This window comes from Falco naumanni, chromosome 2 (assembly GCF_017639655.2).
Source record: "Falco naumanni isolate bFalNau1 chromosome 2, bFalNau1.pat, whole genome shotgun sequence".
NCBI classification, from domain to species: Eukaryota; Metazoa; Chordata; class Aves; order Falconiformes; family Falconidae; genus Falco; species Falco naumanni.
In genome coordinates, this window is record NC_054055.1 from 30,648,181 (window position 1) to 30,671,540 (window position 23,360).

The following is a 23,360-nucleotide window of genomic DNA, read 5'->3' on the forward strand; positions in this document are numbered from 1 at the left end:
GTAAAGTGGTTTTGCTTGTATAAATCCCTCTGGAACTGTGTATAAGTTTTGTCTGTGGCATTCTTCTATCAGTGATAATCACAAAGGCTGAGAAGAATAGGGATAGAGTGTGCCAAGCTGCTTCGGTCCCACCTTCCTCTAGGGTTGGTAAGAAAATTCCTGCATGCCTTCAGCTTGCAATTTTCCAAGTTGATTCAGAATTCATGCTGCTTTATGACCGATTCTACCATTAAGAGTGATTTACTGGCAACAAAACTTAAAAACTCCAAATGACTCCTCCAGGATTTATGCAAAATCTCCATGGCCCAGGCTGCCTTTCACCATGACACTTTCCTGCTACAGCAATGACTCTAAAATGCTGTTTTTTCTAGCACTTTGGAGAAGGAATCATTCCAGAAGCTTCCCATTTTTAGGGTGCTCTCCAAGAAGATGCATGACGCTTGACATGTAAAAGTGATGCTGTTTTTATTAGGACAGTCAATGAAACATCAGCAACATACAAATGAGAAAGAAGATGGCACGTCTGAAGGATGTGCCTATCTCAGAGATTTAAAAGGAAGCCAATTAGAGGCCGACATCATACGCTTACTCAACATTATTCCCAAATGAAGTTACTAATCCCAAGACACGACTGGTTAAAGCAGCACTGCAGCCTTTACTTAACAGCTTGAATCCCACCACCTTAGGGAGAAAATTACTACTCTAGCAGCAGCCAGTCTTGCTGACCTTAGGAGCTGCAGAACATACCTGCAGCTTTCTGTGGGGAGCTGAGGGGAAGAAAGGTGTCCCAAAACACCTCTGTAGAGAGGAAATGGCTGCAAACCAAGCCTCTCTGATAGTCCGCATATCCTACTGCATAACAGGGGCTGGCATGCAGCTGGATTCCAGGGCAACCCAGCAACGTGACCTCTGTGGCACCTGCTAGTTTGCTTCCTCTGACAGCAGGGATTCAGATTCACTGGCAGAACCTGGAGCAGAACAGCCTTGCTGCTGCTCTTAAGACACAGCACCACTGCTGGAGCTCGAACACTGAACTACTGGAAAGATACAAGCAGCTCAAGAGCCACTGGGTGCACATAAGCTTGGCCACGCTTCCCACCACTAGCAGGATCCACACTGAGAAATACTCAAGAGTAAAAGATGTTGCTTCCAAAGAAACCCAGTTGCTGTATCTTGGTCTGCACCAATTGCAAAGATTCCTGCCCAGCTCTCACAAAGTCCTTGAGATTGGAGATTCCATAATGGCCTTGAATGATGAACTGGGCTGAAAAGAAGTGGCTCTGACTTCATCCCAGTGCCTGAGAAGGGATGGCACGGGTCGCAGATGCAGCGCCCACAGGAAAGCCAAAATAAGCTGCTTGCAGGCATAAGAATGCATACCAATCTGTAATGGAAATACAGTTATATCCCTCCCTCTTCCTAGAGACTAAATGCTAATCTTTCATTAGTCTTAAAAAAAAAAAAAAAAAAAAAAAAAAAAGCCCAAACCAGCTCTTGCCTAACAAGACAGAAATCCTGCCTGGAAAAGCAAGATGAATCAAACCAGGACACTGGCAATTTTATCTTGAGAAAAGGAAGGAGCACAGTGGCTTCATACCTTCTAGTGCAGTGGTGGGAGCACATCAGCTGGATCATGGGGAAAAAAAAAAAAAATCAGTCAGATGGGAAACCGAGCAATCTCCTGGACAGATTATATTAAGAAATGGCTCTGGAGTTACTGCTCCACGGTTACAAGAGCAGAAACAGCTGAGACTCAATTTTTTTTTTTTTTTTTTTTGGGGGGGGAACCCCAAAGCACCAAACAACTGAGAACAGAGACCTTTTTCATTAATTGGTTGGAAACACTCCACAATTATATGGTTTATAGGAAACAAATTTGGAGTGCCTTAGTGTGGATCAAAGAAACATTAGTGTTAATCTCTGCCTGGACGTAGGGGAAAAGGTCACAGCTAGGGCTAGCCGGTTTTTTTCCTTTTTTTCCTCTCTCCCTGAAAGCATCGAGTAAAAGGCCAGACCACGTCTCTGGGAATTCACCATCAAAATGGTACCGAACACTTTTCCCCATCCTAAGCCCCGTGGAGATGACAGACGACGCCAAGTACCGCCTGCCAGCGGCCGCTGTAGCCGTGGCCAGCGAGCCCCCCCCCCCCGCACCAGGGCCGGCGCGTTCCGGGCTGCCCTCGGGCTCCCCGGCCGCCCCCCCGCCGAAGGGCCGCGACGGCCCTCAGCGGCGCACAGCGCCCCCCGAAGGGCTTCCTCCGCCCGGGTGAGGGGGAGGGACCCGTGGGGGCAGGAGGGGACGGACCTGCGGCCCGGGGGCCTTCCCGCAGCCTCAAGGCGAGCCGCGGCGCCCGCCCCCTCCCCCCATGACTCACCCGCCGGCCCGCCCGCGGCCAGCGGGGACAAACCGCCAGCGCCGGAGTCGCCGCCCCAGCCACCGCGGGGAAGCCTGCGGCGGCCCGCGCTCCCCCGGGGCCTCCCCCGCTGCCCTCCCCGAGCGGCCGGGCTCCCCCCCACTGCCGCCCCAAGACAGGCGGGCTGGGGCAGGGCGCTACCCCCACAGGACGCCTCACCACCAGCGCCCTGGAAACAGCCCAGCAAGGGCGGCGGGGTCGGCCCGCCTGAGGAGCGGCGCCCCCCGCCCTGCCCCGCGCCCCCCCGGCCGGCCGCCCGCCGCCACTGCGCCTGCGCGGCTGCCGCGCTCCGCCGCCCGCTCCGCCGCCCGCTCCCCCCACCGCCCATCTCCCTCAGCGGCTCCCGCTGCCCCCCTCCCCCTTCCTCGGGAATTTGAATATGCTAATGAGGCGGTTGCTGGAGCCCTATGGTGGGGCCGGGAGGCGGTCACGTGGGGCGGGGACGTGTCCTTCAGGGGCGGGCCCCGACCTGCCCAGGCTGCCTTAAAAGCGGGCGGCGAGCGAGGAAGCGCCTCAGTCAGAGAGAGAAAGTGCCGGGGTGGTGGGGCTGCGGCTGCTCCGCCTGAAACTTCTGAGTAACATCAACAGGGGGAGGGGAGGGCGGGCGGCGGTGGAGGAAGGTGGTGGTGGGGGGAAGGTTAGCAGCAGCGCAGCCCTATCCGCCTCTCCCTCATAAACCAGCCTGTGTTGGGCTGAGCAGGCCCCTCACACAAAGGAGGGCAGGGCAGGCAGGGCTGCCCCCCCCTTCCCCCCCGCCTCGGCAGTGGGGCAGCGGGGAGGCGCCCTTCCCCGTGCAGAGCACTCACAGCCACTTACTCCTCTCCTGTCCCCCGTCTTCTTATCTTCTTCTCCCCCCCTTCCTCCCACCCCGCCCCGCGGTGCTCCCCTCAGCCCCCCGCCCGCTGTCCATGTAGCCGCCCGGCCGCCGGCCCCTCCGCACTATGCCCATCTTACTCTTCCTGATAGACACGTCCGCCTCCATGAACCAGCGCACCCATCTGGGCACCACCTATCTGGACATAGCCAAAGGCGCTGTAGAGACTTTCATGAAGGTACCGGCTCTGCCTTGCGAGAGGAGGCGAGAGAGAGCGAGAGTGACTGCGCGGGGAGGGGAGGGGGAGGCAGGGCGCGGGGGGCTGCCTGGGCCGGGGGCGCGGGGCGAGGGCGGGCGGGAGTGCGTGTGTGTGCGGGCAGGGAGGGGTGGGCAGGGCCGGGCCGTGCCGAGCCGAGCCGGGGGGGCTCCGGCGCCGCCGCCGCCTCTCGGCTCACCCTCTGCTTTGTCCCCCGCGCCGCAGCTCCGAGCCCGGGACCCGGCCAGCAGGGGAGACAGGTACATGCTGGTCACTTTCGAGGAGCCTCCCTACGCTATCAAGGTAACCCCCGCTCCCCCCACCCCCTACCCCCGCCGCTCCCCCCCCCCCCCGGCCTCCTTCCGGCCCTTCCGCGCCGCCGCGGGCCGCTGCCGGCGGCCGCCCCCCCGCCCGCCTCGCCCGGGCTGCCGGCGGGCCGGGGGAGCTCGGCACACACGGGCTCTGGCGGCGGCGGCGGCGGCGCTGACATCAACATGGCCGACATTTTTTCCCTGTGTGGTGTGTGTGAGCAGCAATGAACTGTGGGGGATATTTATTCAAGTTGGAAGAAGTGACAGCAACTCCAAGGAGAGTTCAGCTTGGAAGGGGCGAGCGGGGGAAGGACCGACTTCAGCCCGGAGAGTCCGGACTCGGAAGGGGACGGCACTTCCCTCAGCCCCGCCGCGCGGGGGGGTGGGGGTGGGGGGACGGGCCGTACGGGGAGGGGGGGGAGGGGGCGGTGGTCCACATGACACAGGACGGTGAACCTGTTGGAGGTCGCTTCGCAGTGCAGTTGGCTTCCATCTGGGAAGGGCTGTGGGAGAGCTACGTAAATAGCTGTAAGGTTTGTGCATCGGTGACTTCACAGAAACTTACCCCGTGGAACAAATCAAAAATCTTCATTTTATATATGAGGAGCTCTGAGGTTTAAGAGAAGGACGTCTTTTCAGGCTTCATGGAACGACACTAAATATCAGTAACTTCAAAGGTGTTTTGTTAGCATTTGTGGTGAGCTGCATGCAGCAAGGAAGGCACTTCGTAGCCTAACAGGAAAGCAGAGCTCATATCTGGAGAATAAGTCTTCTCACATTTTTCTTTTCAGGCTGGCTGGAAGGAAAACCATGCAACGTTTATGAATGAACTGAAAAACCTTCAGGCAGAAGGACTTACGACACTTGGCCAGTCCCTAAGGACAGCTTTTGATTTATTAAACCTAAATAGATTAGTAACTGGCATAGACAACTATGGGCAGGTAGGTTGACTATTAATAGGCAGAAAAATCGTAAACCACAAACTACCTAGAGACACCAATTAGCTAGTTGTCCAAGTGGCATCTTCATGAAATATGCAGTATGGGGTCATCTTCATAAGTAAGCAATGCTCAGATAGTTTGAAGAAATGCAGTTGATGACTGTAGTTTGGTAGCCAACCTTTTTTTTTTGTAATTTTAGTTACTCCTCAGTTTTTATACTGTGAGATAGCCTTCAAGTTGACCTTCTAATATAAACTGTTTCTTTTTTTGTATCCAGTCTGTTTCAGAACCTTAGCTGGTGAGCCTGGTCAGGTCATGAAATCTTTGCTTTATCTAATACAGTACTATATAATCAAATAAGTACAGTTGGGAGATGAGCCTTTTTACTAACAACACTGCATGTCCAAAAGTAGGAATGGAGCACAACTCTTTCAAAATGCTTTCTTTCCAGTGAGCTTACCACAACTTTTTACTACATACCTGTATTTTTTATAAACCTGCCTGTTGTGTCAGAGCCTTGAGAAGCTGTGCTTTTCTAATGTCTGTTTTGCAGCTGTCACTTTAAAGCAGGACTTTTTCTTGGGTTGGGCTCAGTAGTATGAGTTGCTAAAAGACAGCAACTCTAGGTTAAAAGTGTGCTTTAGGAAGCGTATGCGGTTCTTTCTGGCACTGGATCAAACCCTGGATTTGTTTTGCATAAGGGACCTTATTAGTATTGGGCAAAGTATATAGTGTATTTTTCACGTGGGATGTACCAGCTTGAATCTCCCCTTTTCTGTTTGTTGTTCTCATGTAATGTTCCCTCTACTATCTGAGGATTAGTTACTGCTCTTGGTATTTAACATGGGAATGTGGTTGTGAAAATAAGTCCCCTTTCTCCCCCTCCCTTTTCCAGTCTAGGCAGAGTCTATGTGATAACATGCCATGTTTGTTTGGAAAGGAAATTTGTCTCTCATATTGCATTTTATGGCTTTGCCACTAGATGAGATCAAGCAAGCCTAAACATTTTTAAAATGCCAGTTTAGTGATGAAACTTATTAAAAAAACCCCAACCAAACAACAAACCCAAAACCTGCTAGTTCCACACACAGTTAGTTTTTTGTCTATTACCATCTGCTGTCCTCTTATACATCTGTGTGCTAATCTTCCCCATTTTCTGATGTTTTTGTTTAGTTAAATGAGCTATATGAAGTTTTTTGAAACACCATAGTAGGCGCACAGATGAAATACTTGCTCTTTCCCATTGCTACTGATAATTATAACATTCTAATTAAACCCACGTCAAATAATTTGTTCTAAGTGAACCAGCAGTGCTCAGCTACTCAATCAAGTGGGCAGTTGAGTTGTCATGACTGTTTTGACTCACTTGTAGTGTTCATTACTTGCAAATAGCTGTTCTTTTTGTCGGTGGAGCAATGACTTTGATCTGTTTTGGTTACAAGTCTGTATCGGGGCTTGAAACCACCCTTGCTTATGCATGTTTTTTGCTCTGTTCCACACGTGGAGCAGGCTGTTGAAGAGGTGTTCACATGTGCAGTCAGGTGACTAAATAGAAATTCTAACTTTTTAGTGTCTGCAAAAATAGAATATATGGCAAGTGACATGTCATTTGTAACTGAAGTCACAGGTTCCCATTTTGGCTCTACTAATTTAGTAGTGGGTTTTCATATATTGGATAAAATTCTGGAGTACTTAACTGGTCCTTCAACACTTGTAGGATGAGATCCAGGGCAGTTAACTTTCTTCAAATTCACTTTGGCCTTTGAGCACTATGTCACGTTGTCCTGACAACTTCCTGTTGTTCCTGTCTACTACCTAAAATTTGCTCGATAAATGGCTATTTAAATGTACATGGTATGAGAAACTTACACATTCATCAGGGTAATAAAAGTGATCAGAATGCTCAGTTGCATTTGAAGTAGTTTTCACTCAGAACATGAATTGATGATTCACTTTTTTGAAGCAACTACAAATACTAAGACATAAAATAGTAGTTAACTAAAATATAGCAAATGTGTTTGAAGAGTGATTATCTTAGAGCAGGAGCAGAGAATTTTTTTAAAAATGCAACGTTTAGATTATCTTAGGTGTGGTGTTACATGAAGTAATAAATCCAAACTTTTATTAAGGTTTTCTCTGGGAATTTTCTCTGGCTTAACATTTTTTGACTACCATCCTTGTTTTCTGGTGTATTGACAAGCTTCTGAGATATTTGCTAAGTTGCACTTGTTTCACATGTATGAATTGTAAAAGAGTTTTTTACTATACAAATGACAAGACATGATACAAGCTTATGGGATTGTTTGGTTATGTCATCCAACAGCATAGTGTCTTGTCTCCCTGCTGCGTATGAACTGTTTGTTTAAATGGCAGTGACTCACCATACTTGATTTCTTTCAAAGTAGACCAGAGTTCTCCATCAGCTGACTTCCTGAACAAGAGTGATGGCTGAATGGTCATTCAGAAATTGAGGAAAATCTCCTGCTTCATATTTTATTGCAATATTAATGTTTGGATTTTTAATATGAGAATTTATCATATTACTTTTTCAGTAAATACATACTGACTCAGTTGGTCGTGAAGGTTGAGTTACCAAGTATACAGCTGCATTAGCTGATCACAGTATCTCATGTTCAGATCTTAAAGGGACACTGTCAACACATTTAGGTGTCAAGAACCTGGAAGACTTTTTCATAAGCTGTTTCTGATATTAATGTTACGGTATGGCTTTATAAACCCTTAGTCTTGCCTAGGGTTGTTAGATCCATGTTTTTGTGAAGGTTTTTGTCAGCAACAAAAGATTTTGGAAAGTACATGTATTTTAAGGTGACCATTCCTGTAATTTTTACAGCATCTTCAGATTGATAGTGTGTATTATATTGCTTGAATCCAAGAATAGTTACAGGGTTCCCCCCCCCCATAGTATGCTTTGTGCTGATTATGATAGCAGAATGAACCTTCGAATACGGTCAACTTTTAGCGTTCATTAAAAATAGTGGTCCTCTTCACCTCTGCATTTTTATGGAAAGCTTAGGAAAAAATAGAGGATTTGGATGTCTTCAGGAAGAAAACAATTTAAACACATTAAGTCAAATCGAAAAAACCATTGTAGTTCATTAACCCAGTTTGTACTTGGCGAATTGACTTATCTTTATCATGTTTTCCCCAGTTCAGCTTCTCCATTGTTTCAGGTAGTCTGAAATACTGAGCCTTTCACTAGCAGATTTTCTGTCGTCTTGGAATACACTCTTAAATCTTATAGCTATGGCTTGTTCAGCAGCACGTGGTGTAGTCAACTGAGTAGTTTTGAGTGAGACAAACATGCAGCTGGTTATAGGTGATGGAAGGGTTAAATACTAATAGATGCATTTCTCTGTGGAAACAGAAAACACGAAAAATGTAGCTGCTATTATAATACAGTACACATGTAAACAGATGATTGAATTGAACCATCCATGTACTTCAGTTATTTGCAGTTTGTAGTGAAGTTTCTAAGACTGAGCTCTGAATCTAAGGTAGGTAAAGTATGTATCAATGGTGTTTTGATACTCATGTGCAAAGGACCAACACAGCTCCCTACCAAAACTTGAATCTGAGGGATGTTTGAAATTGCTAAAGCTTTGATTCTGTGATACTCCTTGTGTTTCTTCTTGCCTATTGTTATTTGCATAACGAACGTCTCTGATGATTTTTTTTTCAGCAGTATTGCATAGAATGAGGTTTCAGAGGATAAAATGTACATACCTCAGTGGCTTTCAAAGCAGTTGAGTTGATATATCAAGGTATTTTTCCAAAATTTTTCAGGGTGAAATTTCATGTCAGTATTGTGGCTGGAAACAGCATTTTTTGTAACAGTAAGCTTTTTATGAGCTTTTAATCTCACAGGAGTATCTTGTACATGTTCTTCAGCATCGTAATTATTATTGATACAGCAAAACTGGCTTAGAGATGAGTTTGACTTTTAAACAAATTTGATATAACAAAAGATGCTAACTTAGTTGTTTTGAAACAGAAAAGGCAACTATAATGCTCCTGTAATCCAAGTGGACTTGGGATAGGTATTTTTAATTCAGTGATGAATGAGTTACTCTCTGGATTTAGACTAATGCAAGAAACACTGTTTTGATGACTTACCAGGACGTGTGCAGTCTTGGTGAAAGCCTTTTTTTTTCTGCAGTGCATTTCACATATGTACAAAAGCATAAGTAAGAAACTTTGAGGCAAACTGAAATCTGAATGAAATTCAGCGGGTTAAGAATATTATGGGAACTTAAAAACATGCTAAGAGCTGGAAAGACCTATTTCTGACCTCAAAGTTGGAAGGTGTCCTGTGTATAATGGCATTTATTTTGAATGCCACCTCTTTTTTTTCCCCAAGGGCTTTAGTCATACCTTGTATCACCATCAAACAATTAAATTTTAGGTTAACTGTTACTTTTGAGTTTTCTCAAATATGTGATTAAACCCATTTGTAGCTACAGTAACATTATGGCTGATGAGTTCACACAATAAAACTTTGTGTTGATCTGTAGAGATCAGCATGTTTTACCCTAATGGCTTAAATAGTATTCCAAATACATGTAAATAGCATATCTAGGAGATCAGGCCTAATTGTGCTTGTAGGCACACAACAGCTTTGATTTTAAATCACACATTGTAGACTGACTCCTTGCTTACATGCTTTTCTGTGTCTAAGATATGCTGAGCTTAAAAAAAGCCCGCTCACACTTACGAAATATTGTCCCCTAACATTGCATGCATTATGCTTTTGCAGTGCTATGTTATGTTTTCTTTAAATTTTTGAGCACTTTCATTTTCTAGTTGATTTTTTCAGGATTGTTACTGGATTTCCTTGCTTCCAGAAGTCAAAAACCTTTGAGCATGACTTCTGTCTTGGCATTCTGAGGTCATAAACACTGCACTGGAATGGCCTGTGTTGAATGTGCATCCAAATTTGGAACCAAAGTTTAGGTTAGCATTTCCTGCTTTGTCATGCTGGCACGGTTGCACAGGCAGTTTGCTTCTCATGTTGGTGGAGGCAGAGGTTTGCGCTTCTATACCAGCTTTTCCATCCTCTCGCCACCCCCCGCACCCCCCCCGACCAACCAAATGGGAGAATTTCACACAGCAGAAAACAACATAGCAAGCTTAAACATGGCAATGGCAGAAATGCAAAGAGGAGAGGTTTTCTCATAGTCTCCTGTTTTCTGTGGGATAGAAATGGTTTTAATGTAAACCTGTATGCCTTTTAATGTCAAATAGCTATATGTGAAGTGCTGATGAAAGTCAATCTTTCTCACCTCCTACATGACAAAATTAGGCATATTGCTTCCAATTTATGCTTTTTAGGCTGCAGCCTTTCAAGAGTGGACAAGATGGCATGTTTAAATGTTTGTAATTTTTAGTTAGTTTCGTTTTACAGTATCCTTTAATGAGAACTGTGGCAGGCATTGTTGCAAATGTTTTTTCATGTTGTGAGATGCAACTGTATGCCTTTCAGCCTTGCCAGAGCAGCAAAGTTCACTGAAGGTCTCAGTAATAAGAATGACATCAGACTTCAGTGTTTGTAAAATCACTTGTCTTGTTATAGTCTAATAGATATTTAAAAAAGAATTTAAAAGTTAAAACAAGCTTACACAGAGTACTTTATTTTTTCCAATAAAAAGGATTTCACAAATCTGTTTCACTAGCAGAAAGAAGTGAGATACTTCGTCATGTTCTGAATAACAGATATGCTTTGTTCTTTTTGAAGATTTAAGTGCTCGCTATTTCAATACATTTTATTTGGAAGGGGCAATGCCATAACATGTTCATTGTAGCTTTGGTTTTTAACAGTCAGGTGAGCAGAGTCACACTGCCAAAGCTTAAGCAGATGATACAGATGATGCTTTAATTCACTAAATGGTCATCAGAGAAAGTCTTGAGGACAGTTAGGAGTACCAAAATTTTATCTCTTGGCTTGACTTGTGATGTAGAACAGTTTGTGCCTCAGGTCATCATAGACTCCTTAGATGTACTCGCTTTCTTATTTGTTGAAATGTGCTTGAAGGTATGTGTCTCATAGTTGGAGTATTCTTGTCTTTTTGAAACATATTTGCACTTCAGCACAGCTAATTGTCAGGGAGGCAAAGCAAATACATGTAAAGAGCCAGAAGTTTGGTTATCTTGTAAAGCACAAGTATTTATTTTTTTTCTCAGTGTCACCATCCTTATATTTATTGTCACTTTTCTTACAGAATAGTTACCTTCAGTCATGGTTTTCTGTTGTAGACAGTCCATATCTCTGAAGCTTGTAGGGAAGAACTATTATTTGTGCATATGTCTGAATTTTAATTCAAGTCAGACTCAGTTGAATCTGATTGTGTTGCTTGAGAGTCTTACTTGCTGCTGTTTTTTGCTTGTAATACAAACAACACAGTGAGTTTTTTAGTTCATAGAATATACCTATATCTGCATCTCCCACTTGAACATAATAATGTTTCCACTTCATGTTGTGATTTTTAGCATTGTATTATCTCGCCCTTTTTTCAAGCTGCTTTCACCGGTTGTTTATGCAACAGATTGGAATTCCATATAATTTTTGAATGAACTCATATCAAACATCCAATTTTCATTGTGTGATTATGGTGCTAATTTGAATTGTCCAAAGTGTAGACTAGTCTTCCATAGAGAGAAAATAATTCTGCAGATAGGAGATAATGATTGTATGTATATTTAGGATAAATCCTTCATATGTATTAGAACATACTTGACTTTTTTTAACGTTAAGTTTTCTGATGATCCTGTAGTATATTTGTGATGTCTATGAAGGATATCACATGTTCATTAAGTGTTTTCTATGTATCAGCATATTTTTACTATTTTAATTCTGAATATTGACAGCAAACGGGATTTCAGGTTTTTATTGCCTGTATATTTTATTGAAAAATGAAAGGGATGTATTTAGTCATTCTGGTACTGTAAGGTTGACCCCAAATGGGCTAGATTTTTCAAAAATGTATAGGCAATTTCAGTCTTGCATTAATGCGAAATCAAGTATCTGTTATCTAAGCACCTATTGTTTTCGTTCTAGAGATACTGCCGCTGCCTCAGTTAATTTATTTGCCCTAGCCTACATAAATCTACAGTCACTATAGATTTAAGCCTAAATTTTTCCAGTGGGGAAACTAGGTTAATGCCTACAGCTGAATTAAAACAGGGAAGAAGTTGCTGGCTGCAAGATATGATACTAACCTTAGTAGGAATGTTGAATGACTGTGACTGGGACACTGAATATGTAAGACTTCTGGCTGTATGAGAAGACAGGAGGATTTTTCTGATCCTACTCTAGTTATTCTAATATGGGTGGCAAGTGTGGATCTTGCAGCACTGCAGTAGTAGATAACTAGAATAGCAGATAAATAAATGCTGATTTTGTCTAACAGTTCCATGGCTTTAACGTTGGAGGTCTTTTAGAAACTTATCTAGCAGTAACTGGTGCAGGTGAAGTCGCCAGTGTGTGGTTTTGACAGTGATTCAAGGACAAAGGTATTGAAAGTAATGCTTGATGTAATCTTGTTGACTTGGCCAGGAAACTTTTACCTGAATAATCACATTTAGCGTCTGCTCAGTGTAGCCACTCCCATTTCCTGTAATTTATAGGGCTTTTTCTATCTACATGGAACTGCTACTGCTTGTGGAGAGCAGGGTGTTAATCTGATTTCATCCAATAATAACATTTGAGGCTGAAGTACCTGAATACACTGTGTATTTTGTCAGTGTAGTCTTGAGCAAAAAGCTACATTGAACAAATTCAGAATGTTTCTAATTGGAATCCGTTTAGGGCACTGACATTTTTTTTTGATGCTCAGCATACAGAATATGAGCAAAAAGTGGCTTCCTCTCTTCCATCAATATTTGCCCCCGCCCCCCGGCTTTGAATCCCAGAATACTGACTTGATTGTATGTATCTATATGTAAGACATAACCAGCCTAGCTGCCTGCTCTGCTTCTGAACTTACAGCCGCTCAAGTGCTCATAGTTGTGCCAAGACTTACTTCAAGTTGTGAGTGTGACTTCATGTAGTAAAATAAATGATTGATTCAGATCCTTAATAAGCTGGACTATGAACTGTAGTGGTTCAGGAACCTGTTTTAAAACAGCTAAGTTGCTCCTGCTGTAGTGGTGACAAACTCTGGGAGGGAGTTTTGGGGGAGTCTTGGGGCAGTTCAGAAGAATTGCTGTCACTGAGCTATTTTCAGTCAGCTTGGTAGTACTCTGGATTGGTAACACCCCAAAAGGTGGGAAGAATTTTGTATACAATTTTTTGGCTTTTCCCCTTTGTTGTTTTGGTGGGGTTTTCATGTGTGTTTTCCCTACCCCGTGTGCTGCCAGCTGTGAGATTCATTACCCTTCTCCAATATATGGAGAACAGAGGCCTGGCTTAGCACTGTGAATCGCAGTGACTGAGCTGGGACCAGCTATGTAAAGTCATTGCCGTGAAGCAGAAAGGCTGCAGTAATTAGGGACTTGACCCAGGGCTTGACAAGGTCAGTTATTTTTGGAATTAAACATTCAGAAATATTTTTAGGAAATGCAATGGAAATAATCTTTAAACTCAGATTCTTTGGGGCTGCCTTTAAAATTTTTTGGTATGGATGGTGGTTTTAGCTTTTTTGAAGTTTATGAAAGCTCAAATATAACCTATTTTTAGTAGCTTACATTTACTATATTCAGTTAAATAACTTCAAAAACTACTAGGATTTGTTGGTTGTTTATCCAGTTTCAGATGATTAACAGTAGGGATTCATTTACTAATCTGTAACTGGCTGATAAGGTGCATCTTTAACTGACGGTTTCTGTTACCTTAAAAATAAGGTACAAATGTGATCACCGTTGCTTTGCTGCTTGTATATTTCAATTTAATGTAAGGAAAAGTTAAAGTTCTTCCCTTTTTGGGGTTATGTATCTGTCACATCAGTGCTTATGCATTTCAAATATCAGTGGCTTTTTGTTCTTAATTTCAACGTTGTTCTTCACCGCTTAATTACTTGCTGGCGTTCACTATATATGAAAGCTATTCTACATTTTTATTTTGAGAATGTCACATAATTGTGAAAGATTCAAGGACTGAATTGTTTTTGAAACTTACCAAGGACCTTATCTAAATTGGAGCACTTAGAAGTTAATCAAGAAGTAATCCCTTATATAATATGTTATTTAGAACTCAATTAAATTTGTTCTTAGATGAAAGAAACGGGGCAAACCTTTATACTAAACCAGCATTTTTGAAACTGTGACTTAGTGATGTTGGAAACTGTGATTTAGGCACCTGAAGACATCAATGTATCTTGAGATTTTTAAATCTGATGTCTTCCTAAATTCTACCATATATTCATTGTTCCTTTATTGTTCAGTATGAACATAGTCTAAAAATGCTTCCTTGGCACACATCCCTTGTGTTTTGACATATGCGCTATTCAATATGGAGATTCTGTATTCCAAAATGATAATTTATTGCATTGAATCTCCTTTTCAGGCTGCTTTGGGTAGCTTTTTTGGTTTTCTTGCTGTTAGTTTTGGTTTTGTTCTTAGCACAAACTTTGAGTAGAATTCCAAAATGACTGAAGTTTTTGCAATTAAATAGTCTTTAAGCAGTACGTTGAGTGCCAGACTTGGAAACCCAGAATGTGTAAAGTTATGGGCATCCATAAAAATGATACTAAGCATAGAGAATTTTTGTTGCACGTTTCAAGATGGGTATGTAATGAAATCATTGCCTATAGAACACAAACTTGCAAGCTCAGGCAAAGCAAGCAGCTGATATGCCTAAATATATTTTTATGATTTTTTTTTAGACAAAGGATTTGTCTTTTATGCAGTTCAGATAACTGGTTTTTCCCTGTAGTATTTTTAATTGTAGAAGGGATATCTGACTGGATCATCGATTTTTTTGCTGTAGGGCTTTCAGACTGGGAAGGACAAGTATAAGATGACAAGTTTGGAGCTTCAACAGTTAATTGAAGCCATAAATGGTTATTTTTAAAATTGTTCAGACCAAAGTACTGAGGAGCAAATTACTTTTTTCATCCCATTTATTTTCCTTAATACCTTAAAGTTCCTTTTCTTAAACGGAACTTGCATTGCCTGTGTTATAGACATAGTGGTTGTTTCAAAAATGCTCCCTTCATTCTTATATTCTGTAACTGGTGTGCTGAGGAGTTTGATTTCTGGCTTGGCTTTAGGAAAAATCTGCTGTTGCACTTGTGTTCTGCTTGGAAAATCTTTTGGTAACTGTTTCCCGCCCCCCCCCCCCCCCCCCCCCCCCCCCCCCGTTTAAATCTGTGATTCATTTGTTCCAGTCAAATACCAAAAGCTTCAGTTGTACCACCAAATCAATGTCCTAACTGCATGTGCAAAAATAATTTTATCTACTGCTAATCTGTAGTGCTGGTAAGGGATGAAGCAAAACCCATGTAACTACCTTGTAATCCTCCATGACATTCTGTGTAAGAAACCATAATTAGTGCCCGTCTTGGGCATTGTAGTAACTGTTAGGTATTTGTAGTATAGTTAACTAAAGAATTGTCTAGGACATGAACAATTACTTTGCCTATAATAACCTTGCTGTAGCCTATAGGGAAGGACAACTGTACATAGCTGAATTTAGGTTTTGGAATCTTCTCACCTCATGGAGAAAAGTCTTTTTTGGTAGACTCACTGCAAAACTGTTGCCATTGATACCCAGACTTTCCGTGTGAATTGAGTGCAGGAGAAATTGACTGCTTGAAGAGCATTTTCCATTTCCTTGGGGGAAAAGATGGTGAGTTAGTGGAAGCATGAGTTCAGACCTTGATATAAATTCTAGCAGACTCCCTTAAAACTCTTTATTTTTAAGGTCTTCTCCAAAACATAAAATAATTTGAGATAGAATACTATTTTTCAGCTTCAAAAGAAAAGGGAGTGTGTGTTTAATACAGTTGAATGTTTGTGGCAGAGCCTACCAAAAGATGGGCAATCAGCAGCAAAAAAGGTAGAAGTGGAATGATGGTATGTGCTGTCCCTGGTGTCAGGAAACCATGAACTGTTGGATTAAATGCAGAGTTAGATCAAGAGATTAGGGTTCAGTGACTGATTACTACTTATTTGTGCTTATGCAATAATTTAGAGGTTTTTGGTATACACAGTTTTAGAAAAGTATTTACTTGTTTCTATGTGTTTTGAAATAGTATTCAAACAGAGCATGCCTCATGTTTATCTTCTTGTTACTCATCACCTCATACAAGGATAGATTTTATTAACTTGTGCCCCCTCTGCTGGCTGCTTTTCTAACTACAAAGTAAAAATTCAAGTTTACGTAGGTGAGGTACTCTGGCGTGTTATTTTGGCTGAACATCAGTGTAGAAAAGTCCCTTTAATGGGTGTAAAACTAAACCGTAAACCGCATGAGTCCTAATCTGTGTGTCAGTGGTGGTGTTGAGAGGTGGTGTTTTCATAATGCATAGTTATTATCAGGGTCTCAGTCAGGACTCCTTCAGCGTTTCTCAAACCTGTTTCTTTCCCTCATCATTAGCTGAAACGATTTGGTGTTTTTACCCACCCTGTATGTGTATATTTTTTCATATACAAATGAACAGAAGTATCTATGGTTCTTGGGGGCTATGGAGGACTACACTTCAAACTTCTAAAACCTACTATCATCTGCATTTCTGGTAGCAGTCATTTTCTCCTTAAGTTGTAGAGTGCTCTGCTTTTGGGTGCAGTAAGGGGCTCTCTCAAATTACCTTTAACAGGTGATGTCTTCTCTGCTGCCTAGCGTGAAGGGGAGGTAGAGCGTAAGTTCTCCCATCTTGGATACTGCAGGGAGAGCTAAAAGGTTTCAATGTTATTATAGAGGATGTATGTCCATAATGGAGATGTTTGTGGAGGGAATTAGTAATAAGAATCTTCCCACTGACCTGCAGCCCTTTCAGAAAAACACTGGGCATTTTTCCTCAGTGGTAGTGTAATTCCTGGAACAGTGTTTCATTAGGTTGTTTTATAAGATTCCAATCTGTGACTGATCTGGCATCTGTCTTTGCCATTGATCAGGAATCAAGGGAGATATCTGTTTTATATTAAAATTTCTTTTATGACTTAAACTTCGTAACAGACTTCAAAACACTTGTATAATACTCAAGCTATTTAGTGTTGCTTTCATTAAACTTTCTTCTGAGGCTTCTGAGAGTGATCTTGACTACATCCACTGTGCAGTATCTGGTCATCTACTAGTAAGGCAGAATTGCTAATACTGCAAAACTGCATTATCTGTTGCATAATCAACAGCATCAAGGGAATATATAAAAGTCTTACAGACAGCAAAACAGATGAGTTAACAATTTTCTTTGTGTGTGAAGCCTGGCTTGTCAGAGATCTTAAGCCCATACAGAGTTCCAGTATGTTCCTCTGCTCTTACTTACTCAGGCTGAAATCACAGAAGTCTCTCTGACACTTCAGTGGTTCCCATTCGTGGGGTCAGTTTCTATTCTAAAACAGCCATAACAAATAAATATGGTTTCAAAGCTGTTTTTTATCATGCATGTTCAGTCACTTTGATCACGCTATGATGCAGTTCAGAGGTGCTGTACTTTTCAGTCTGGCCACAGAATCATGGACTTCTATGGCATATCCTGTGAGAAGTCGGTTTTATCAAAGCAGATATTCTGGTAGAACCTGACTGCCCTTTGTGCACTTCCTCCCAGCATATTTTTTTTTGCGTTCCGGTAGATCAATGTTTTATGGTGTGTTTCTGCTAAGTATTAATTAGGTGATATGCAGTGTAGCTTTATCTGGGAAAGCTTCCATTTAAAAATATTTTGCTTCTTACCAAGTACTAGAAGTACATAAAATACAATTGATTCTATGGGTCTTCACAGCTGTATTGATTGGTTCTGCAGTGATAATAAAAATAGTCAAAGTTGCTGAAAAATGCAAGTGGGACAAGTAAGAAGCTGCACAAGATGCTACAGTTTTTATGCAGCTGACAAACAGAGCATAGATAAAGATCTGTATGTTTGACTGATAGTCATCTGCCGTAAGCAATGAAGGGGAAAGTCTCTAATAAATGTTAAATTAATGTTTTCAACGTTTCATGATGTTGCTAAAGCGTAACTGAAGTTCCTAACATACAAAAAGTGAAAACTACAATGGATCTGGACCATCCGTTTTAGTTTGTTGCAATTCAAGCTCATTGGTTTGGTAGTTTTTAAAATGTTACCAGTTTTTAAAAAGTACCTTTAAAGCTAATAATTTTGCTATAATTCTGACTTCTTAGATTTAATTTTAAACTATTGTTTTTCAACAGTGGTTGCTCACACTCTTATGAGCATTTATGAGAATCTTCACCTTTTAAATTCTGAAAAAAATGATAGTGCACTTTTGTATTTCCTGGTCAGATAGCTAAATTTACTGGCAGTTAAGGCTGATAACTTATGAAGATAAAAAGGCTTTGCTGAGGTAATAGGATGTGTGATGGATGTGCAATACAACTTTGGTTAAATTTTGTGATTTACTAAAATGAAAGCATACCTTTTAACATTTGATCGTGAACTGAAAATGAGGTTTTCCCAGTGATTACTAATGTGTTCTGTTAAAAATATGCACTTTATTTCAGTTGACACTTATTTGCAACTTCTAGCCTTTCTTGGGCATGAAGCTTTTGTACTACATATTTCTTTTTATAGTAGTTGCTTGTTGAACATGTCATTCTTAGTCTCTGACTTGGCATTTTTTTGGTCATGTTTCTACCTCAGCTATTTCTTCAGATTTTCAACACTTCTGACTCTGAAATTAATATTTAAATGTGTGCATTGAGATAACAGTAGTCTTAAATCAATCTTCTTTTACTGCGTGTATAATATTGTGTACTTGCACATCTAAAGGTCTCAATAGCCCTTGAATTGCTTTACCTGTACACTTTGAAGAATAAAAAATAATCCATGAATGTATTAGTCATTAGTCATGCTGAAACTCATTGCTAAGCTTACTTGTCTATGAAACTGAATTCTTAGTTTTGAGAGTCTTAACCAGATAATAATGTGTCTTGATAATTCGGTATACTTCTGGCTTGATCTGAGGCTTCATCTGAGAGCATCACAGAAGCTGGGGTGGGCTGGCTGTGCCTCTTACTGTGACCCCATGTGAGTGCTGTGGAGCTCAGTGATGCTCACAGCTCTGTATTTGGTTTGGGTTTTTTTTTTTGTTTTTAGGGTTTTTTTGTATTATCTGAGCACAGAGCTAGTTCAGCTGGAGACTGATGAAATGGCAACCAGTGTTAACTGAGTTGCTTTGTGTTTTGGATCAAGTAGTTGTGAAGCTGTCATTGTTTAGAAGATGTGTGTTGTGTAACAGGTAGGTTTTAAGGCTTTGATATTCTTGCTTGTTCTTTTTTAGTGTAGCAAGCTTGCCCTGGTATTGATGCTGATTTTTAAGTAACTCTATTCCAAAAAGAGGTCTGTGGGGTTTTTTTGTCATCTTTGTGCATATCTGTCCTTGAAAATGCGGATTTTGGGTAAACGAATAAAACCCTCTTGTACCACATAACTTGGTGGTTGAACAGGTTGATCAGTCCTTAAAACCTTAGGTGCTTCTTCCTTAGTACTTCTTTCACCACTGTTAGGAACCTTCAGAGGGAAAAGTGTATTATTGAAAATAATTTGCAGTCAGATTACTCTAGCAGCTATTTAGACTGAAAAGGATACCAGATGAGCCAATTTGCCTACATGAGGCAATTAGCTGAAATCCCAGTGGAAGCTAGTTGCTACTGAATTTTCAGCTAGAAAAATAAGTAATATTTAGTTTTTCCAAAATACTTGTTTATAAGCAAATCTATTTAAAAAGAAGAGCTTGAAATAAAAGTTGAAAATACTTTTCAGTTTACTGTAGCCTGAGTAGTAAATTGGCATTCAAACTGCCGCAGTTTAAATATAGCAGTTGAGTTTCTAGACTCTAAGATGTTTATCCACTATCAGTGGTTATAAGCTGTCTGAAAACAGATATCACAAGAACAGAAGTAGCTTTGCTTGTGTGCTTGTTAGAATAGACCTGTATAATGCTAGCTTAAATTGTGAGCGATGACCTTATGTTTCCCAGGGTATTGGTGCTGAGGCCACGTTGATCTTTACCCTAGTCACTTTAAGAACTCAGCATTTCACACTTCCTCTGCTTCACTTTCCTGTGTGGGAATGTAAGATGATACTAAAGTTAGCTGCTGTGGATTATTTTTGCTTTTGAAATGAACAAAACCTCTTGGCAATTAGTTAGTTGTCAGAGTAAGTTGTAAACAGGCTTATTATTTACACCTTGGTATGCTGAGCTGATTTTGAATGCATTTCAGCATACCTGTAAGCTGCCAAAGAGCTGGCAACATGCTCTGTCACCCACTGTTTCGCTGTGTAACTAAAATAATTGAGCTCTGCTGAATTGATTTCCTATGCATTCAGTCAATGGTGTTACAATGTATTTTGAAGAATATGGTATTTCCCAGAATTCAAAGTAAATTCAAAGTGTTTTAATAGTATATTTTAAAGAAAAAGCAATAGAATCTAATTTCATTATCATGGAATTGGATTCATTAGATAGAAATAAAGTTCTAAACCAGCAATTGACAAAACTGTGGTTTTGTTAAAAAACTGGTAACCAAGTCCTCTGGAATTTCATTTCACTAAATCTACTGAAATATCTCTGAGAGCTTATGTAAATGGGGTGTTTTGGTGTTTTTTTAGGAATATCTGACTTAATACTGGTGTTGTATGCCTTCATATAGCTAAGGTGAGAGGTGGGGTCAGAAGAGTCAGTGGTATTCTTTAAGAATTAATGACATGTAAATTTTTAGTCAAAAATAGTGAACCTCAATAACAGGCATTTTATCTGACATTCTTCCTTGAATATATTCTAATGTTGTTTCTGCTCTTTTAGGTGGAATGTGGATACTTAGTTCATGTTTCTAAATTTCACGGAGCTGTGAACCTAAGTGCAGCTAAGTGAACTCAGCTCTGTTCACTTGTCTTTAAATAATTCAGTGGTGAATTGTGTACTCTGACTTGATTTCATAAATTCTTTCTCTAGAAAGGATAATATTTATAGCTGTATTGATGAGTTGATGAACTTGAGATTACTGTATTTTTCACATCCAGGTAGTGAAGAAAAGATTTCAAGGGGAAACTTTCAATTTTTGCTTAGAGGTATGAAGTACTCTGCGGCAGTGCACTGCTCATATTTCCATAGTTATCCTGTAGGTGATACCTGTGGAGTTGCGAGTTACCTTGTCTTTGGGGTCAGTGATTCTCAGTGTAGCTGTTACCCTGGCTACAAGTGAATGTTGTTTTTGTTCTGGTAAAGAGATTCTTGTTGTTGTAAATATGTTGCTATATGAGTCGATTTTTGACTTAGTATGTTGGTGATCATCCATCCTACAGGCAAAATGCACGTGAAATTATGAAAGATACTGAGGATGAGCTAATTTCTCCCTTAGACATTTTTCCTGGGGGAGCTCAAGCTTAGAATTTCTTGTTTCCTTCCTTATGATATCATAATAACTCTAAGCCCATAGGGTTTAAATTTAAGGCTTAAATTTTACATGGGTAAAATTGAGAAAGATTGTAGTTGAAGTACACCAGTGTTAAGATAATGAGGATGTATGGATAACGGGGGTTGTCAGAGACTAAATTTTTAATACTTATATTTCAAATTGGACCAGAAAATTGACCTAAAGTGTTGCTTATGACATTCTAAATATAAAGTCTTGTTATTTTTATCAATTGTTGATTTATATTTACAATCATTTATTAGCAGTAGGATTAAAGTATTTTTATGTTCAGTGTTCATGAGAACAATATCCTTTTCCTCTAGTTTGAAACCCTGCTTTCAATATTATTTCAGTGCAATGTAATTAGCTTCCAGCTGATGTTTTTCAGTTGTGGTGAACTATTAGTTGGTAGAATAACATACCATAACTGTTCTTCAGAATTAAATGAGGCTAAATATTCTTAGGAAGTTATTTTAATTAAAATTGAGTGTAGTTTGAGAGTACTTTAAATTCTTCTGAGTAATTGTTTAAATTGAATTATGAACTAGCTTAGCTTTTCTGGGAGAGATTTATCTTTACTTTTTAATATTTTTTGTCTGTAGTAATGGTATGCTATTTTCTAAAAAAATTAGTATTTTCACTAAGGTTTGAGAAAATGTTGAACAAATCTAATTTTTCTGTTGGTGTATAATAAATTGACCGCTGTAAATGTGGTGTTGCCATTTCAAACTGGACATTCCTCACCAAATACATTTCAGATTGTTAGGTGATGTTTCTGTTGGAAGCATGCAATCAGTAGATTATACTTTGTATTAAATGTGTTCTAAAAAAAATTTAAAAGCTCTTTTTCTAAAACCTATTAGTTTTCTCTCCATATTTTTAGAATAAATTGTGAGCATTCATGAGATAGTTTGCCTTTATAAGTAGAACTAGGCTGTGGGTCTACATGTATTTTTCTTTGTTTTCTGAAGAAGAAAAATGATGCCTTAAGCTTGGCGGTAGAAGAGTAGGACCCACTAAACAAAAGGTGATGGTGGCTTTTATCCAGTTCGTCTTTAACCCTAGCTGGAGTAGAATGTGCTGCCTGGGCTTGGAGTTGACATGTGCATGGATTACTTTGGGTTCCTCTTTTTTCAGGGGGCCAGAAGGCTGCTAGCCCAATAGCATTAGGAAAAGAAAGTGCCAATAGCAAACCAAGGTTTTTTTTGTTACAGTTAGACTAGTTGAATGTCTTGGTGGGATTACAGAATGTCTTGCCTTGTTTATGTTTCTGCCTTAATTGATTCATATAGAAAGCTTATCTACTTTTCAAGTACTTATTTCTGAGAAGTCTCATGTTCATGGTTGAACCACTTTGGTCAAAATATAACTGGTACTATTAATGTCAGTTTTCCTTAATGAGTATTAGTTCTTAACTCAGGGATGGTGATCAGAGTACTACACAAATGCTTTAGATGGTCACAGTAATTAAATCACACATAAAATCAGCTGTGTAATAGGAGGAATTGCAAGTATCTCTGCTTTGAAGAAACAGTTGCTCCTCTAAGCAGCTGCTAGTTTGCCAGAATACTGCAGTACACATTGTTCTTAAAGTCCTATATTAACCATTTTTGCTGTGTTTTTATATGCATTTATTGTATACAGATATATTTAGTGTCTAGCTTTACATGGCCTAACAGCAAAAAGACACAGAAACTCATAGCACTGTACTACATAGTACATGACAATAACTACCTTGAGCCTCATGGTTTTCTTGGTAGGTATCAGTGGCCATTTAATGATTGAACAGAAGATTATGAATTTGTGACACCATTTTATTTAAAATTGCTTTTTTTCCCTTAGGGACGAAACCCCTTTTTTCTGGAGCCAGCAATAATTATAACTGTTACTGATGGAAGTAAATTAACTACTACCAGTGGGATACAGGAAGAGGTAAGATCTGCCCTATGTTTACAATGATGCGTACTAAATGTTGTGTTAGGCTACTGTTTACAGTAGGAGCATAAATGACTTCTCAAAAGTATGCTTATAACAGTTTAAGCTTGTATATTTTTTCCTTTAATTTGAGGTAATTTTATGCA

The 23,360-nt window shown here is 40.5% G+C and overlaps 1 protein-coding gene across 4 annotated transcripts in view; it reads left to right on the forward strand.

Annotated features, from left to right (window-relative positions):
* The first annotated feature begins 2,909 nt into the window (after positions 1 to 2,909).
* Positions 2,910 to 23,360, forward strand: part of INTS6 (integrator complex subunit 6) — a 45,571-nt gene continuing 25,120 nt past the window's right edge. The window contains exons 1-5 of one of the 4 annotated variants that reach the window (XM_040583789.1): positions 2,910 to 2,989; positions 3,306 to 3,466; positions 3,710 to 3,787; positions 4,587 to 4,736; positions 23,122 to 23,211. In XM_040583789.1, coding sequence (XP_040439723.1) covers positions 3,356 to 3,466; positions 3,710 to 3,787; positions 4,587 to 4,736; positions 23,122 to 23,211 — 429 coding nt within the window. In that variant the 5' untranslated portion in view covers positions 2,910 to 2,989; positions 3,306 to 3,355. Of the gene's footprint in view, positions 2,990 to 3,023; positions 3,467 to 3,709; positions 3,788 to 4,586; positions 4,737 to 23,121; positions 23,212 to 23,360 lie in introns of those variants that run through there. The other 3 variants (XM_040583791.1, XM_040583788.1, XM_040583790.1) reach the window with 3 other exon arrangements.